General features: G+C 34.7%; 1 protein-coding gene across 1 annotated transcript in view; it reads right to left on the bottom strand.

The window, feature by feature from the left end:
• TACR3 (tachykinin receptor 3) overlaps nucleotides 1–20,077 on the bottom strand; it is a 105,988-nt gene that overhangs the window by 58,681 nt on the left and 27,230 nt on the right. The window contains exon 2 of the mRNA XM_017518718.2: nucleotides 438–626. Coding sequence (XP_017374207.1) covers nucleotides 438–626 — 189 coding nt within the window. The remainder of the gene's footprint in view (nucleotides 1–437; nucleotides 627–20,077) is intronic.

Here is a 20,077-nt window from a genome sequence, read left to right as displayed (position 1 = left end):
GAACACAAACCAAATCAAACCAAAATAAAATTAGATAACCTACTAGGGTGCTCCTTCCCTCCAGCTACGCTTCTTAAAAGAGCAATCAACACTTTTAGGCTTTGATTTCTTCCTTCTCACTCATTTCTCAATCAATAACAACCATGCTTTTCTTTGCACATTGCTTTTATCTTTTATCGCTTTCTTCAGGAAACTCTCCAGTGCCATCCCACATAGACATCCTCATATTTCCAATTAAAACCTTAGTAACTTACACAAACTTATTGACCACATACATCATACAGTATTACAGTATTTTTATATGTTTCCTTTTCCAAATAATGTACAAACCCTGGGGGAAATGTCTACGTCTTATTTGTTTGGTTGTTGCTCCTAATCTATAGTTTTATAAGTGTTTGATATACTGAATTGAAAATCATAATAGAAAATTAACTTACGTGAAATGTTGTTTGGGACCTTCTGGCCATTGCACAAAGCAGAGAGTACGACCTGGCAGGACTTTGGTTTTGGAATATAGACATTGAGGGAAGGCAAGTAGAAATGCTAGAATCCAAATACTTCCAATGACAATCTTCGTTGCTGTGGCAGACAGTCTGGGTTTCAAGGGATCAATAATAGCCATATACCTATATAAAAACAAACAAAACCATTTTGTTGGTTTTCTTTTTAACAGAGTTTAAAAAAGAGTTTCAGAGGCATTTCAAAGGTGTTTCAACAGTTACAGTTACTGCTTTTTTGAAAAACCAGTTAATAAGGACTTCGCTTGAGTAGAGGCAGCATAGAATGGTAATCATGGTATAGTCTAGGAATCAGTCAGATTTAGGTTCCAATTCTATTCTGACACTTGTTTAAACTTTTTGAACCTCAGCTTTATTATTTTTAAAATTGAAATTAGAAGACCAATCTCTTCAGCTAAAGTGAAGGTCAACAGATATAAGTCAACAGTCCCCAGCCTTTTTGGTACCAAGGATCAGTTTTATGGAAGATAATTTTTTCCATGGACTGGTGGTGGGTAAGGGATAATTCAAGGATATTACATTTATTGCACACTTTATTTCTGTTATGATTCCATAACAGAGTTTGGACCAATGTGATATCATCACCACAATCAAGGTACTAAACATAATCCATCATTTCAAAAAATTTCCTTGTGTTCTTATGCGTGTATATTGATGTGTGTGTGTGTGTGTGCGCGCGCGCGTGTGTGTGTATCTGCTAAGAACACTTAAGATCTATTCAAGAACAGAAAATCAAACACCTCATGTTTTCACTCATAGGCAGGTGTTGAACAATGAGAACACATGGACACAGGGAGGGGATCATCACGCACTGGGGTCTCTTGAGGGGGGGCAATAAAAGAATGATATAACTTGCCATAATGGAGAATCAGTGGGAGCCCTGAGCTTGTTTTCCTGCAACTAGATGGTCTCATTTGGGGTTGATGAGAGACAGTAACAGATCATCAAGCATTAAGTTCTCATAAGGAGTGTGAACCTAGACCCCTTGCATGCACACTTCACCATGGGGTTCACTTCCATGAAAATCTAATGCTGCTGACCTGACAGGAGGCGGGAGCTCAGGTAGTAATGCGAGCCCTGGGAAATGGTAGTAAATACAAATGAAGCTTCCTGGCTCACCAGCCACCACTCACTTCCTGCTGTGCAGCCTGGTTCCTAACAGGCCAGGAACTGGTACGAGTCCCTGACACCAGGAACTGGGACCTCTGATGTAAGTGAAAGATATTAATGATTTGACACTGTGCCTAACACATTAGAATTCATAAATGTCTGTTGAATGGAATTGGAAAGGCACTTAATAAGGTCTTACAAATACTGATTTCACAACTCAAAACCTTCATGTATCTTCTGTATGCTTAACTTTTAAAAATATAATTCTAGAGAAATCTTATGGATTATACCACATACTTGACAAAGGTGAGAAACTCCTATAAAATATATGGTCAACAAATCTGTTTAAGAGAAGCAAGAGACAAGTTCAGATTTTCAATGATTAATAAATAAAGTTTGATTGAGGCTATGCTTTCCTATTATACCTCATATTGAATTCATACTGCATCATTAACATCTTCATGGGGCCTATCTGTGTAACTACATGTAACCTTGATGTAACAGAAAAATATATTTGAGTCACTAAAAAGTATACTTAATGTATACTTAAATATGACTTTTAGAGGGAAACTTTCTGGGGAAATTAGGAACTCTGTAAATATGGTAAGTAGAGCCATGCTTTATTAACTTAATACAGTTAGTAACAATATATTTGAAAGAAGCAACTTCCAGTTTTGAACTGGATATAGCATGGCTAATTGCCAAATTCTAGCTAATATTCAGAGGCAAAAATAATATGTACCAAACAAATTAAATTTTTGTATTTTAATAAAACAATCTTTATATTGTTTCAATTTTATTTTTGATCATTTTGTGTGTGTATATTTTGATTTATGAAAAATTTTCAGAGGGAATACTTTCATCAAAGAATGAATATTGCATAGGCCAAAAAATGTCAACCTTAACAATAAATATTTCAAAATAAGGATATTTTATCAATATGTTTATAACTGTTTGCTTCTGTAACTACTGGGCAGAATTAAATCTTCAGAAAAGATTACAAAATTTATCTACATGATATTCTTAATATTAACTATAGCCACGATTTACTTAAAGAAAATAGTCTTAATTCATTATGTATAACAGCTATTAGGTAAACATGAAACATATTTAAAAAATAATCATATTTGTCCTTTTGTGATTGGCTTAATTCACTTCATGATTCCACATATATGTGGTACCTAAAAGGGTGAAACGCATGAAAGTATAGAACAGATGATGGTTGCTAGGGGCTCAATGGGTATAAAGTTTTAATAATGCAAGATGAATAAGTTCTAGAGGTCTGCTGTATAACATAGTACCTATTATTAACAATAAAATATCATGAACTTTATTATGTGAAAAGAATAGGTCTTTTTAAATTGTACTTTAGATTCTGGGTACATGTGCAGATCATGCAGGATTGCTGCATAGGTAAACACATGGCAATGTGGTTTGCTGCTTCCATCCCCCTGTCACCTACATCTGTCATTTCTCCCCATGTTATCCCTCCCAACCTCCCCACCGTCCCCATGCTGTCCCTCCCTTTGTCCCCCCACACCGACCCCAGTGTGTGATGCTCCCCTCCCTGTGTCCATGTGTTCTTATTGTTCAATACCCACCTATGAGTGAGAACATGCAGTTTTGATTTTCTGTTCTTGAATAGATCTTGTGTTCTTAACAGATACACACACATATACAAACACACACTAAATATACACACATAAGAACACAAGGAAATTTTTCAAAGTGATGGATTATGTTTAATACCTTGATTGTGCTGATGATATCACATTGGTCCAAACTTATCAAAATGTATACATTGAGTATGTTGAATATGTGCATTTTTTTTGTATATCAGGTATACCTCAATCAAGCTTACAAAAAGAGAAAAGAAAAAATAATGATAAAAATGTACCTAAGTTTAGGAAACCATGTGAACTCTGCAAAGCAAATGAATATGTTTGAAATAGAAGACTTTAAAATTCATCTCTTGGGCTTATGTTGGTGAAGATAATTATAGAAAAATTTATTGATTGTTAACCATAACTATGGTACATATTGTATGTAATAGGGTTAAATCTATCAAATATACTTAATAGCCATAATAATCCAACGACTAGAATAATCCTATTACCTCTATTTTACAGAAAAGTAAACTGAGGGTTAAAAGAATTGTTCATAATGATTCAGATAATAAGGTAAAAAGCTAGAATTTTAAGCCACTCATGCCAGTCTTCAAAGGCAATATAGATACAGATTGTAGCTTTTGAATATTCCATTTATTTTAGGAGAGAAATAAATCATTTATTTTAGAAGAGAAATATATATATTTCTCATCCACAGTATATGTATGTGTTAGATACTTATATATGTGCGTGTATGTGTGTGTGTTTGTGTATGTGTGTGTCTGTATTAGAGATATCCACCAAAGAATCAGAAGCAGCATTTTGCATTTTTGAATCTAAAAGCCTTTATGTGTAACATTAAAATAAAAGTAAAATACATAAATTATATGTGTGCATTTCTGTTCCTGCTCCTGTTGATTATAAGTCACATAGCATATATCTCAATACACGAATTATTTCTGTATTGGTGTTTCAAAGCCAAGCACTTATCAATAAATTTGTTGTACTAAACCGACTATTTCTCAAATCTTATTATAATCTTTTGCTTTGCTGCCTGCTTTGGTAGCTAATGAATGAAATTAGACAGACAGATCTTTTGAGATGAAAAGAAGTGGAATAACACAAGCAGGCTTAAAGCCCTGTCCAACTCCTGTAGCACAGATAATTCAAAGTAAACTCTAAATCTCATTGATTCTTCTGGCCAGTCGAATTTAGTCTAATGCTAGAGAAATTATTTCCTGAAATAATTTCTCCTTGTCAGAAATTAATTTCCAACAGGTGGAATATTGTTTTATCTTAATTATATGTAAATAATCAATTCATGTTCTCATGAACATTTTAGTGAGGGTAGAGATATTGAAACTTCTGGCATATCCTTTTGACATAGCTGGTCTGATCCGTGATTCATTTATTTAATAAAACATTTGCTGAATGCCTACTATGGTATTCTAAACACTATTGACCCAACACTGGGCAGAAATTGTTTTCTGTGAAGTAGAAACATACTTCACAAATTATGAAGTCCATGCCATTTGTGAAGCAGACAAATACTAATCAAGTAATCTCAACAATAAATGTAAAATTACATAATTGACAATTATTTCAAAAGTAAGGCCAAGTATATACATGAACTGGGAAAAATATATTTAGATTGTACTTCAATTTTCTTTAAGAAAAGTTATTCTAGGTTGAAACTTGGAAGGATAACCAGGTAAGATGGCAGAAGAGTGAGGGTTGGAAAGATTTCTGGGAGAATGAACAGCATATGTAAAACTCTTATGTTGATGGTGTTTTTTTTTTTTTTTTTTTTTTTCTTTTGAGACAGAGTCTCACTCTGTCACTCAGACTGGAGTGCAGTGGCATGATTTCAGCTCACTGCAACCTCTGCCTCCGGGGTTAAGCAATTCTCCTGTCTCGGCCTCCAGAGTAGCTGGGACTGCAGGTGCCCACCACCATGCCCAGCTAAATTTTATATTTTTAGTAGAGATGAGGTTTCATCATGTTGGTCAGGCTGGTCTTGAAATCCTGACCTAAGGTCATCTGCCCACCTTGGCCTCCCAAAGTGCTGGGATTACAGGTGTGAGCCATTGCACTGGCCTAATGGTGAGTTTTTATGGATTGAACTGTGACCCTTCGAAAAAGTTATATTGAGGCCCCAACATCCAGTATCACAGACCTTATCTGGAAAGAGTGTCTACATAGGTAATTGGGGTTAAATTATGTCATTAGAGTGATCTCTAACCCAATGTGACTAGTGTCCTTGTTTAAAGGGAAAATTCGGAAACAGACAGGTAGGGAGAATGTCATGTGAAGACAGAACATTGAAATGAGGCACCAACAAGCCAAGAAACAACAAAGTTTGCCAGCAAATCACCAGAAGGCAGGTTAAGAAAAGGAAAGAGTCCCCTACAGGTTCTTGAGGGAACATGTCCCCTGCTGACATATTGAATTCAAACTTCCAGCTTCCAGAATGATAAGAATATAAATTTCTGTTGTTTAAAGGCACCCAGTGAGTGGTACATTGTTATAGCAGTCCTATCAAACCAAGACAGTGGGTACTGGTGGGAGAAGCATCATTTTCTTTAGTAATTACAGGATACTGCAATTGATGAACAGAAAGTAAAGACGGAAGGTGGTTTGAGATGAAGTTATAGTACAGGTTGTAGATTTTTTTTTTCCCCATGGAAGGTAACTGAGGCAATTTTATGAGAGAAGTAGAATAATCAGATTACCTCTAGAAAAGAGCTTCAAGCTTCGGTCTGCAGACTGGAAGAGGAAAAGAATGGAAGCAAAGGTTGGGTGCAGTGGCTCACACCTGTAACCCCAGCACTTCGAGAGGCCAAGGCAGGCAGATCACTTGAGACCAGGAGTTCGAGACCAGCCTGGCCGACATGGAGAAACCTCATCTCTACTATAAATACAAAAATTAGCCTGGTGTGGTGGCACATACCTGTAATTCCAGCTACTCAAGAGGTTGAGACATGAGCATTGCTTGAGCTTGGGAGGTGGAGGTTGCAGTGAACAGAGATCACGTCACTGCACTCCAGCCTGGGTGACAGAGCAAGACTGTCTCATAAAAAATAAAAAAAATATAGTTATAAAAATGGAAGCAGGGAATTAAGTTATCTAACTAATGTCCTGATTCAGGTCAGAGACGATTGCTTCTTCGAATGGGGTGTTACCACAGGAGGTTGAATTAAGTGAATGGTTTGAGGAAAGTAAAGAAATATCAGAATACTATTATAGAAAGGGGCAGTTAGTTGGCCAAAGAAATAGGGAGAATTGCCAGGCTCTGATGAAAACTTATGTGAAACTGTTGATTTGGAATTCATTTGGGCACCAATATTTCCTATTCAGTAACTTTCTTCAGTAACAGTAATTTGAATGGAGAGAATGGATACTTAGGCTCATCCAAACAAACATTCTCTGGACCTTGACAAAAAATGATTAGATTTGAGATATAATTTCACCCAAATAATTGTCAGTACTTTATTCCTTCAAATGAAAAATATATTTTATGTGATCACAGTAGCTTTTCCAAGGTTTTTTGCTGAGCCTCTCATCACCGTTCTCCCTTCACCAGAGTCTTACAGACATTAGAATCTCCTTAGTGGGATTATTTCATAAGTAATAGCTAAGAGCTGATTCTTCAGTCTTCATATTAGCACACCACCTAAACATGTTTAAAGTCACTTTTTATTATCTTTTATAATAAATTATCAGAAGCCTCTACTGAAAGCTCATAGTTTTAGAGCTACTTTTAACAATTTTCTGTTCCACTCTAATACTAGACCACTTTGCTTTACCACGTGCTTTTTTATATAATTGAGAAGGTCTTTTATGTTTGCTTATTGTCTTTTGAAAAGTAGATATTTTGGATGTAACTTTTGTTTGCCTGCTGTCCATAAGTATGCCTTTTCAATTTTGTAATTGCTATTGGTATCTACTATAACTCTTCCTTTTGTTGGCATTTTTATTAAGATGTTTCTGTATTTTTATGTGCTTTTACGTATTTTCAAGTTTTGCAATGCAGACAGAGTGGAGCCTTCAGATGTTTATCTGACTGTAGAAACTATGCAAAAAATAACTTGCCTAAAACAATATGACTTTTATTGCTTTCCAATCAATTTTTTCCTGGTCATAGTAGAATATGTTCTAGTATGTTAAGTCCCAAATATAAAATTTGATGTGCCTACTCTCTGTGAAAAATAAAGATTAGTTGCAACAGCTGCTCATGACCCATAAAGTTTCAAATTCTGGCCTTCGGTGCTAGGGTATTTTCTGCTTTGACAAATCATTTGAGAGATACATGACCTTTGTCAAAATTGCATTTTCTAGAAACGTTTTATTTTGCTATTTTTTTTGTATCTGTCTTTTCTATTCTTTTTTTTTTTTTCTTTTTCTTTTTGATGGGCACTTACTCTGTTGCCAAGGTTGGAGTGCAGAGGTGTAATCATAGCTCACTGCAAACTCCAACTCTTGGCTCAAGTGATATTTTTGCCTTAGCCTTCTGAGTAACTGGGACTACATGTGTATGTCTGGCTAGTTTTCTTTTTCTTTCTGTATTTCTTGTAGGGATGAGGATTTTCCATGTTACCCATTTTGGTCTTGAATTCCTGGGTTCAAGTGTTCTATCCACCTTGGCCTTCCAAAGTACTGGGATTATAGGTGTGAACCACCAAACCTGGATCATAACTGTCTTAGACAAACTTAAGAATAAACAAATCAATCAGTTGGTTACAAATGTTGTCTTAATAGATTTCAAAGTGAATGAGCTTTTATTAAAATAAACCTATATTTGTTGACAGTCATATGAATATATATATAATAGGATATCTGTCAAGAAACAAATCACTTGTTCATCTACTCAAATTCTTTGATTTTTATAAGTAAAATGTATATATTGATATTTGAAGGAAATTATATTTAAAACAGCTTCAGAATAGTGCAAGTACTTGTTTCTATGTTATAGACTTTCAGTTTAAAGTTAGAATTAGGCTTATCTACTCATTTATGTATTTATTTTAAACAATTTATTGAATACAAACTATCTTCTGGGATTTTATTATCTTCTTTGCCAACATTGATGAAGAAAATAGAAGTAGCTCCTGCCTTTGTGGAGTTCAGAGTCTAATGCAGAAGAAATGTATTACTCAAGTAGTCACAAAATCGATTCGAAATTGTCACACAAATGTCCCTTGAAGTAATGTTGCCTCCTAGGTATTTGGTAAAATATCCCTTGGGGCTTTAGTGCAATGGCTTTTGTGCTCAGCACCATACCCCATGATTTTTAGTTACCAATTTGACTTTTATGGTTCCCTCTGTCACTGTTCTTCAAATTGTATAAAATATACACATGATTTCCAAAAGAAATTCATTTATATAAAGCATTTCAGATTTCAAAATTCTACTGAACTTAGAGGTTTATGAGGGAGGAGAGTACACTGCCATTTTTTGTTCTGATGTTCGTTCTTGAATTTGTGCTCTTTGTGATGTTCACCGAATTTTCTAAAACCCTACATACATCATGAGTGAATCTTCATTTACAACCTCTTGTGAAGATTAACTCAGTCCCTGACTTCCTCATTTAGCTGTAGTTCTAGCTCAATCTTTTGGAAATGCTGGTGAATAAAAATTTCCCCATTGTATACAGTGTGATATAAAGATATGTACAAGTAATTATAAAGCATAAAATAGAGAATTTGACCTCATTGTGGTTATAGGTTGACACAGTGGTGAAGACATTAGGTATAACTTCCACAAGAAAGCAACATTACGATTAGAAAAATAAGTGGGGCTTATTTAGGGAGAAGGTGGGATGAGAGGAGAAAGTTGAACGGTGAAATCCCGAGGTAGGAGAAAGAATAGTGCCTTTGGGGAACTAAGGAAGGCCAGTTCCACAGGATACAGGACAGGGAAAAATCAGAAGTGGCACTAAATAAAGCTAGAGATGTAGGTATTAAACATGACTTCATTAATATATTGATTATAAATATAAATTTTATATTTTAACAATAAAAGAAATAATTGCTAATGCATGAACGCTTAGGTACCATACACTTTTCTAAGTACTTTACATGTAAGTCATTTAATACTAAAAATTTTAATTATTTATATAAATAGCACAAAATGATGTGTATAAAAATGCTGCATTAGTAGAGAATATTACATAAAACAATGTCTACTCAAAATTTCAGGTATAGATTTAGACATGGTTTTCTATAGTGGCAATATAAAACTTGCTAAATTTTTGCTGCTTATACTATCTCTGTAACAAGTAGTTTTAAAATCAGAACATAATTGATGATTTTACCCATGAGATATAAAATTCTCAATCACTTTTTCAAAGTCCAGTTTATGGACATTTTGTATCACCTCTATGTTGTCTCAGAAAACCACTTCCATAAGTAATTTCAAGAATTGCTTCACAAAGTCACTTCAGTGTTATCAATTACGTACTAAAAACTTTGAGTTCAGGCTGGGGGTGGTGGTTCATGCCTGTAATCACACCACTTTGGGAGGCTGAGATGGATGGATCACCTGAGGTCAGAAGTTTGAGACCAGCCTGGCCAACATGTTGAAACCCCGTTTCTGCTAAAAATACAAAAATTAGCTGAGCGTCATGGCGCATGCCTGTAATCCCAGTTACTCAGGAGGCTGAGGCAGGAGAATCACTTGAACCCAGGAAGTGAGGTTGCAGTGAACCAAGATCGCTCCCATTGCACTCTAGCTTGGGCACAGAGTGAAACTCCGTCTCAAAAGAAAAAAACCCAAACAACTTTGAGCTCAAATATTTGTAGTTCCCACATACAGTTACTAAAGAGGATAGGGTAAAGAAAGTACAGTTACTAAGTTCCAAAATACAATTGATAGAAGAAATATCAATTGATAAGTTCAGTATCACAATAGGGTAGTTTCTAGCTAATAATAAATTTATTGTATATTTCTTAATAACTAAATAACTAAAAGACTAGAATTAGAATGTTTCTAACACAAAAGAATGCTAACTGCTTGAGGTGATGGATACTTTAGCAACTCTGATTTTATTATTACACATTGCATGCTTTTATAAAAATATTACATATGCCTCATAAATATATACACCTATTATGCATTTATAATAATGTAAAAATACTGGTACACTAAAAGACCATACTTTACCTCTTATCTTACATGAATGTAAGAAATCTGCACTTATAACCCACCCCAACGATGTAAAACATTTGAAAGAAATAAAAAATACTGTAACAAATTTTACAAAAACATCTTTATTGAGAATTTAATTCCCTATGAAAACACATTTGAACTCTTAGCTGATTATTATTATTATTTCTTTTTGAGACGGGGTCTCTGTCTCCCAGAATGGAGTGTAGTGGTGTGGTCTTGTCTTATTGCAACCCCTGCCTCTTGGGCTCAAGTGATCCTCCCACCTCAGTCTTTTGAGTAGCTGAGACCACAAGTGTGTACCACCACTCCCGGCTATTTTTTTGTATTTTTATTATAGATGGTGTGATTTCACCATGTTGTCCAGGCTAGTCTTGAACTCTTGAGCTCAAGTGATAAGCTGCTTCGGTCTCCCAAATTGGCGAGCCTATGTTTCCACTGCATTCTGTATAGTCTATCAAGTGTACAATATTATTATGTCTAAAAAATGTACATAGCTGAATTAAAAATTACTTATTGATAAAAACCACTAATGAGCATCTGATCCTTCAGCAAGTCATAATCATTTGCTGGTGGAGATTCTTGCCTCAATATTGGTAGCTGCTGACTGATCAGAGTGGTGGTTACTGAGAGTTGAGGTGGGTGTTGCAATTTTTGTTTGCATGTAATAATGCTTAAATTTTTTATTTTATTTTAATCTTTAATTGTTTTGAGTACATAACAGTTATATTGGTTGGGTGTGGTGGCTCATGCCTGTAATCCCAGCACTTTGGGAGGCTGAGGTGGGCAGATCACCTGATGTCAGGCATTCAAGAACAACCTGGCCAATATGGTGAAACCCTATCTCCATTAAAAATAAAGAAAATTAACGGGCATGGTGGCATGTGATGTAATCCCAGCTACTCAGAGGCTGAAGCAGGAGAATTGCTTGAACTCAGGAGGTGAAGGTTGCAGTGAGCCGAGATTGTACCACTGCACTCCAGCCTGGGTGACAGAGCGAGACTCCTTCAAAAAAAAAAAAAATAGTCATATGTATTTATGAGGTATATGTGACATTTTGATACAATCATACAATGTGTAATGATCTGATCAAGGTAATTAGGATATCCATCAGCTCAAGGATTTATCATTTCTTTATGTTGGAAACATTCCAAATCCACTCCTCTAGTTATTTTAGAATACACAATATATTATTTTTAGTTCAAAGTATGAGTGAGAATATACAATATCTGTCTTTCTGTGCTTGGCTTATTTCACTTAACATTAATATACTTCAGTACCATTCATATTGTTGCAAATGACAGGATTTCATTCTTTTTATGGCTGAATAGTATTCCATTGTGCATCTATTATTAAAAGTAATGGCAAAAACCACAATTGCTTTTGAACCAACCTAATAGACCACATTTTCTCTATCCATTCATCCATTGATGAACAGTTAAGTGGTTTGTATATCATAGCTATTGTGAATAGTTCTACAACAAACATGGGATTGTAGATACTCCTTCAGTAAACTGATTTCCTTTTTAAAAATATATATATCTAGCATTGGGCTTGCTGGACAATTTGATATTTCTATTTTAGTTTTTTGAGGAACCTCCATACTGTTTTCTATAGTGGCTGTACTAATTTACAATCCAGCAGTTCATAAGCATTCCCCTTTCCTGCATCCTCATCAGCATCTATTACTCTTTGTCTTTTTGATAAAAGCTATTTTAACTGAGGTGACATGATACCTCATTGTGGCTTTAATTTGCATTTCTCTGATAATTAGTGATGCTGAGCCTTTTTAAAATATCCTTGATGATTTGTACATTCTCTATTGAGAAATGTCTGTTCAGGCCTTTTGCCCATTTAAAAAATGGGATTATTTGTTTTTTTAATTGAGGTATTTGAATTGCTGTAAATTAGTACAGCCACTATAGAAAACAGTATGGAGGTTCCTAATTTCTTGTCAGTTGAATACTTTGCATATATTTTCTCCTATTGCTTCCTTTGCTGTGCAGAAGCTTTTTTTCACAGGTGTGATCCCATGTATGGATTTTTTTTTTCTTTGATTGCCTGTGCTTTTGAGGTCTAATTCCAGAAATCTCTGGTAAGACCAAAGTCCTAAAGTCTTTCCACAATGTTTTCTAATGGTAGTTTAATAATTTAGGTCAGACATTTAAGTTTTTTTTTTTTTTGTTGTTGTTGTTGTTGTTTTGTTTTGTTTTTGGAGATGGAGTCTTGCTCTGTCACCAGGCTCAAGTGCAGTGGTGTAATTTTGGCTCAGCAACCTCTGCCTTCCGGGCTCAAGAGATTCCCCTGCCTCTATCTCCCAAGTAGCTGGGACTACAGGCATGTGGTACCACACCAGGCTAGTTATTTTGTATTTTAGTAGAGACAGGTTTTCACCATGTTGGCCAGGACGTTCTTGATCTCCTGACCTGAGGTGATCCACCTGCCTCGGCCTACCAAAGTGCTGGGACTGCAGGCGTGAGCCACTGCATCTGGCAGTCTTTAGTTAGTTTTTACTTGATTTTTGTATATTGTGAGAGATAGGGGTCTAGTTTCATTCTTCTGCATAATGAATATCCAGTTTTCCCAGAACCATTTGTTAAATAGTCATTTCTTGTCAAATTTGTCATTTTCCCCAATGTGTGCTCCTGGCACCTTTGTTGAAAATAAGTTGGTTGCAAATGTATGAATTTGTTTCTTGGTTCTCTATTCTGTTCTATGTGTCTGTTTTTATGCCAGCACCATACTGTTTTGGTAATTACAAATTTGCAGTATAATTTGAAGTCAGGTACTGTAATGCTTCAAGTTTTTTATTTCTCAGAATTATTTGAGAGATTTGGGATCTTCTACAACTTTCAGGACTGAAAAAAAATTCTGCAAAGAATGTCATTGGTATTTTGATGGGAATTGCATTGAGTCTGTACATTTCTTGGGGTAGTATAGACATTTTAACAATATTAAGTCTGGCAGGCTGTGAACATGAAATACCTTCCCATTTTTGGTGTCCTCTTTAATTTCTTTGATCAACATAGAGATCTTTTGGTTCTTTGGTTAAGTTTATTCCTGGGTGTTTTATTTTATTTGTTGCAATTATGAATGGGATTGCTCTCTTGATTTCGTTTTCAGAGGTTCACTGTTGGCAGATAGGAATGCTACTGATATTTGTATGTTGATTTTGTATTGTCCAACTTTATTGAACTCATTTATCAGTTCTAACAGCTTTTTTTTGTGAAGACTTTAAGTTTCTAAATATAAGATCATATTGTTTGCAAACAAGAATAATTTGACTTCTTTCTTTCCAATTTGGATGTGCTTTATTTCTTTCTCTTGTCTACTCTGGCTATATCTTCCAGTACCATATTGAATAAAAATGGTGAAAATGGACATCCTTGTCTTGTTCCAGATCTTAGAGAAAAGGCTGTCAGTTTCCCATTCAGTATGATACTGTAGGTGTTTTATATATGGCCTTTATTGTATTGAGGTGTATTTCTTTTATACCCAGTTTGATGGCAACTTTTATTCATGAAGTGACATTGAATTTTACCAAATGCTTTTATAGCGTCTGTTTTGTGGTCTTCCATTCTGTTGATGTAATGTGTTGTTTATTGATTTGATATGAATCTCACCTGATCATGATGAATGATCTTTTTAACATGTTGTTGAATTTGGTTTGCTAGTATTTTGTTGAGAATTTTTTCATATGCATTAATCAATTTTGGTCTGTAATTTTTAATTATTTCTTTTCTTGTTGTTGTGTCTCTGTCTGGTTTTGGTATCAGGGTAATACTGACCCTAGAGAATGAATTTGAAAGTATTCCCTTTTCCTAATATTTTTGGAATAATTTGAGTAAGATTGGTGTTTGTTTTCCTTTAAATGTTTGGTAGAATTAACCATTGAAACCATCAAGTCCTGGGCTTTTCTTTGATGGGAGACTTTTCATTACTGACTCTATACATTGCATGTTATTGGCCTATTTGGATTTTTCATTTCTTTATGGTTCAATCTTAGGAGGTTGTACCTATTCAATAATTTATCCTTTTCTTCTAGGTTTTCCAATGTATTGGCTTATAGTCGTACAATAGTAGTCTCTAATGATCCTTTAAAGTTTTGAGCTATCAATTGTAATATCTCATTTTTCAACTCTCATTTTATTTATTTATATTTTCTCTCCTTTCTTCTTAATCTGGCTAAAGGTTTGTCAATTTGGGTTGTCTTTTCAAAAAAGCAACTTTTCATTGTATTGATCTTTTGCATTTTTAAAATCAATATTGTTTATTTCTGTTCTAATCTTTATTATTTCTTTTCTTCTACTAAATTTAGGTTTAGTTTACTCTTGCTTTTCTTGTTCCTTGATGTGAATTGTCAGATCCTTTTTTGAATTCTTCTACTTTTTTTATGTAAGTCTTTATTCTTATAAACTTCCCTCTTGGTTCTGCTTTTGCTGTATCCCAGATAGTTTTTTAAAAATAAGACAATAGTGAAGTTTACCACATCAATGAACTCTTCCTTTCGCAACAGCTTTCACTGTAGAATCCAATGCTGTTTGATAGCATTTTACCCACAGTAGAATGTCTTTCAGAATTGAAGGTAATACTCTCAAATTCTGCTTCTGCTTTATCAGCTAAGTTTGTATAATATTCTATATTTTTTGTTATAATTTCAGCAATATTCACAGTATCTTGCCTAGAAGTAGAGTCAATTTAAATAAACCACTTTCTTTGTTCATGCATAAGAAACAGCTCCTCAATTTAAAATTTGATTATGATATTACAGCAATTCAGTCACATATTTAGGCTCCACATTTTGTTCTTTTGCTCTTTCCACCACATCTGTGGTTACTTCCTTCACTGAAGTTTTGAATTCCTCAAAGTCATCCATGATGTTCTTAATGCCATCTAAAATGATGACTCTTTCAGAAGATTTTCAATTTATTTTTCCTCTAGATTCATCAGAGGAATCACTATGGCAGCTATTGCCTTACAAAATAAATTTCTGAAATAAAAAGACTTGGAAGTCTAGATTACTCTTTGATGCTATAAAAGAAACAGATGCTGCAGAATGAATGTTGTGTCAGCAGTAATGGAAACAACATTAATCTCATATATTTCTAGTAGAGCTCTTGGGTTACTAGGTGTATAACCAGTGAGCAGTGATATTTTGAAAGGGATCTTCTTTTCTGAACAGCGAGTCCCAACAGTGGATTTAAAATATTCATTAAACTATGCCATGAACAAATGTATCATTGTCCATGCTTTGTTGTTCATTTTATAGAGTACTGCCAGAGTAGACAGCATAATTTTTAAGAGCCCTAGGACTTTTGGAATGGCAAATGAGCACTGGCTTAACTTCAAGTCACCAGCTGCATTAACCCTTAGTAACAGAGTAAGCCTGTCATTTGAAGATTTGAAGTCAGGCATTGACTTATCCTCTCTAGTTATGAAAGTCCTAGATGGCATCCTTTTACAATGTAAGACTGTTTTGTCTACATTGAAAATCTGTTATTTAATATGGCTACCTCATCAATGATTTTAACTAGGTCCTTTAGATAACCTGCTGCAGCTTCTCCAGCAGCACTTGCTACTTTGTCTTGTGCTTTTATGTTATAGAGATGGCTTCTTTCCTTAAACCTCATAAACCAAACTGCTGGCTTACAAATTTTCTTCTGCAACTTCTTCAACTCTTTGAGCCTTTATAGTACTGAAAAGTCCTAGGTCCTTGCTCTGGATTAGGCTTTGGCTTAAGGAATATTGTGGCTTGTTTGATCTTATATCCAGATCACTTAAACTTTCTTTATGTCAGCAATAAGTCTGTTTATTTTTTTTTTATCAATCATGTGTTCACTGGAATAGCACTTTTAATTTCCAGCAATAACTTTTACTTTCCATTCACAACTTGGCTGTTTGGTGCAAGAGACCTAGCTTTCAGCCTGTGTTGGCTTTTGATATGTCTTCCTCACGAAGCTTAAGCTTAACTCACTCAGATAGTGAGTGACATGTTACTCTTTCTTTCATTTTGACACTTAGAGGACATTGTATGGTTATTAATTGACCTAATTTCAACATCGTTATGTCTTAGGGAGTAAAGCGTCTCAAGGAGAAGAAGAGAGACAGAGCAAGTGGAACAGTCAGAACATATATATTTGTTGATGAACTTCATTTTCTTACATGGGTGTGATTTGTGAAGCTCCAAAACAATTAGCAGAGTAACATCAAAGATCTCTGATCATAGGTCACCAGAACAGATTTAATAATAAATAAAAAGTTAAAAATATTGTGAATATTACCAAAATATGACATGAAGACATGAAGTGACACATGCTATCAAAAAATAGGCACCAATAGTTTTGCTCAATGCAGAATTGTAACAAATCTTTAATTTGTAAAAAAAAAAAAAAAAACCCACAATATCTGCAACGTGTAATAAAGCATAGTGAGATAAAATGATGTATGCCTGTATGTGTTAGGTTGAAATTCACCTATAAATAATATTTCTAGTAGTCAGTGCTTTATAGAGATAACACACAACACTGTATGTAATTAGCTATACACAATAGTCTAGTTAGACTGTAAGCCAGATATGCTTTTCCAAATGTGTACAATACTATTTAATTTCATTTTATTTCATTTTTATAAGAGGATGAGGTTTTAGATAAAAAGAGGGTAAAAGGCAGCTTAAATGTGGAGGAGTTAGAAAGAATAAGAGTGAAAGAAACCCCCAGGTAGGAGCAATAGACTTATTGCATAGCAGTTAATGGGAATGGAAACCTTTTAGCCTTGAAAAGAGATAGAATACTTGGCATCTTTAGTTAAATATATGAAAGGCTGTAGTGAAGAACAGATATCAAAAACAGTGTTAGAACACTTTATGAGTAAAAGCTAAGACTACACAGTTTCTGTGAGAAAGATGACTCACAGCTGTGCAGAGCGCAATGAATTTTCTACAGTGCTGTTAGGGGTTTTCTGCCTTTTTTTTTCCTGCTGTTGTTGTCAGCCCTCAGGAAGCGTGAGTAACCATTTATTACATGAATTTAAGAACTATAAGCTACCAGATAAACTGTGGAAATAGATGGAAGTAATCTCCCTCACAAATTTGAGATTCTAGTTTTAAGCAGAAGGAGCTTGTCTTAAAGCTGATTAATCATAGTTCCAGGCTCTTTTTTTAAATTGCATTTTAGGTTTTGGGGTACATGTGAAGAACATGCAAGATTGTTTCATAGGTACACACATGGCAGTGTGATTTGCTCCCTTCCTCCCCATCACCTATATTATGTTCATAATTCAACTGATGAGGACAAGTAAACAAAGCTACATGTTTTAATTAGCACTACAAGGTATTAGTTTTGGCAGGCATTTTTCTTAACTAATACCAACATTAAAATTCTGTGGAAATAGATGTAAACTATTTTATATCTACCCTACAAAAGTATGAATGGCTTCGGAAGAATTCTTACTATACTTATGTAAAAATATAGGTGTTTTTTTCACTCATGAAAAATGAATACTTTTGTGCATGCTTATTCTAAATATTATTCATAGGGACACAGTGTTATTCCAACATACCCCCTTTTTCTCACTTCCTTTGCACTGTTGAAGTCTTATTCATAAAATTCCTGACATTACCAAATCTGTTCTTTCCCTCTTTTCTAACTATCAATGCCTGGATCATTGAAACATTCTCCTAAGGAGTTTCCCTGCTGTGGCTCTTTCCTTGCTTTCTTTACAATATCTCCAAAGTTATCTTTAAAAATATTTTTCTGCCTCTTCACTTTCTGGATTAACTGCAATTTTGCCCATGTTTTACAACAGTGATACTAGACATCTTATATTTCCCCCTAGACATACTATATTGTATCAGTCAAAGTTTTAGGGAAAATACATGATATGCAAAAATGGGCAAACTGAAGAGAGTTTAATAAAGAGGCCATTTACAAAGTTATGGGTGGAGTTCAAGGAAATTGATGTGGAATGAATGTTATCTAGGACTAGCAATGCCAGGGAGTGGGTACCCCAATTCTCCAGGCACAAAGGATGAAAGTATCCTAGAATCTGAAATGAAGATATAAAGCTCTAATAGATAAACACTCGATAAGAGATATGGTTACAGTTTGGAGGCTTAGCCAACTTGCAGCACTCCTGAAAGGAAGGAGTGGTAGACACATCCGAAAGCCACTCTCATCTTTTCCTCTCATTTCCTCCATGTGTCTCTCATTAGGAAACACCAAGAAAATGCCAGACAGCAAGGGACCCTACTGGTACAATCCACACCAGTAGTTAGCCTGAGTGGAGGGGGAGGTAGGGAGAGAAAAGAAAAAAAGTGATAGGGAGTAGATCTGAACTGAAAAATTGAAATTATCCCTCTTGCTAGTACCTTAAAGTTATACAATTAGCAAACTCTACCTATGCTTTAATTTCCACCAACATACAGAAAAATCACACTGAATTATTTCCTTTCTATTCTTCCATAGCTAGTTTTGGCATGCTGAGTGCTTCAAAGGCATTGTGCTTAGACTTTGATTTCACCTCATTGTTCTAAATAAGCTACTAGAAGAAAAGTTCACTGGTTTATTCTTCTCTGTGTTCTGTAGCACCTTGCAGCTTCTGACTCACAGGAGTCAACATAATTGTTAAGCAGTGAATGCAAGTGATTGTTAAATATTTGGACAGATAGATGAATAATTGTTCATAAATGAGGAATTCAGCATGTATATAGTTTTTAAAATAAACAGTTTTCTTAACTTTGCTAAATAGAGATAACAAATATAACATTATAATAATATTAAAATTACACTACATAACACAATATATTCAAAGAGCTAGATAATATCAGATGCAGTAGACTGTCAACCTAAATTATTCTAACCTATATTAAATATAATCGTGAAATTAACACAGGAAGATAAACAACTATAGAGATAAGCTGCAGATAAAAACAAACAAATATAGTGTGTTAGAAGTGGTTCTTCAGAATAAAGAATCCAGAAACAAGACTGCACACCTAAAACTATCTGATCTTCTACAAACCTGATTTTAAAAAAAGCAATGGGGAAAGGATTCCCTATTTAATAAATGGTGCTGGGATAACTGGCTAACTATATGCAGAAAATTGAAACTGGAACCCTTCCTTACACCATATACAAAAATTACCTCAAGATGGATTAAAGACTTAAATGCAAAACCCCAAACTATAAATGCTCTGGAAGACAACCTAGACAAAGTTGCCAAAAGCAATTGCAACGAAAGCAAAAATATACAAAAAGGATTGTGTTAAGCTAAAAAGATTCTTCACGGCAAAAGAAACTATGAAGAGTAAACAGCCAACCTACAGAATGGGAGAAAATTTTCCAATCTATGCGTCTGAAAAAAGTCTAATATTCAGCATCTGTAAAGAACTTAAACATATTTACAAGAAAAAAACAAGCAACCCCTTTAAAAAGTGAGCAAAGATTTTAATCCATCTGGAGTTAATTAAAGACTTAAACATAAGACCTAACACCATAAAAACCCTAGAAGAAAATCTAGGCAAAACCATTCAGGATATAGGCGTAGGCAAGGACTTCATGACCAAAATACCAAAAGCATTGACAACAAAAGCCAAAATAGACAAATGGGACCTAATCAAACTCCACAGCTTCTGCACAGCAAAAGAACAGTCATTAGAGTGAATCGGCAACCAACAGAATG

Source organism: Cebus imitator, unplaced genomic scaffold (genome assembly GCF_001604975.1).
Source record: "Cebus imitator isolate Cc_AM_T3 unplaced genomic scaffold, Cebus_imitator-1.0 Scaffold700, whole genome shotgun sequence".
Classification (NCBI taxonomy): domain Eukaryota; kingdom Metazoa; phylum Chordata; class Mammalia; order Primates; family Cebidae; genus Cebus; species Cebus imitator.
This window is presented reverse-complemented; position numbering and strand designations above follow the sequence as displayed.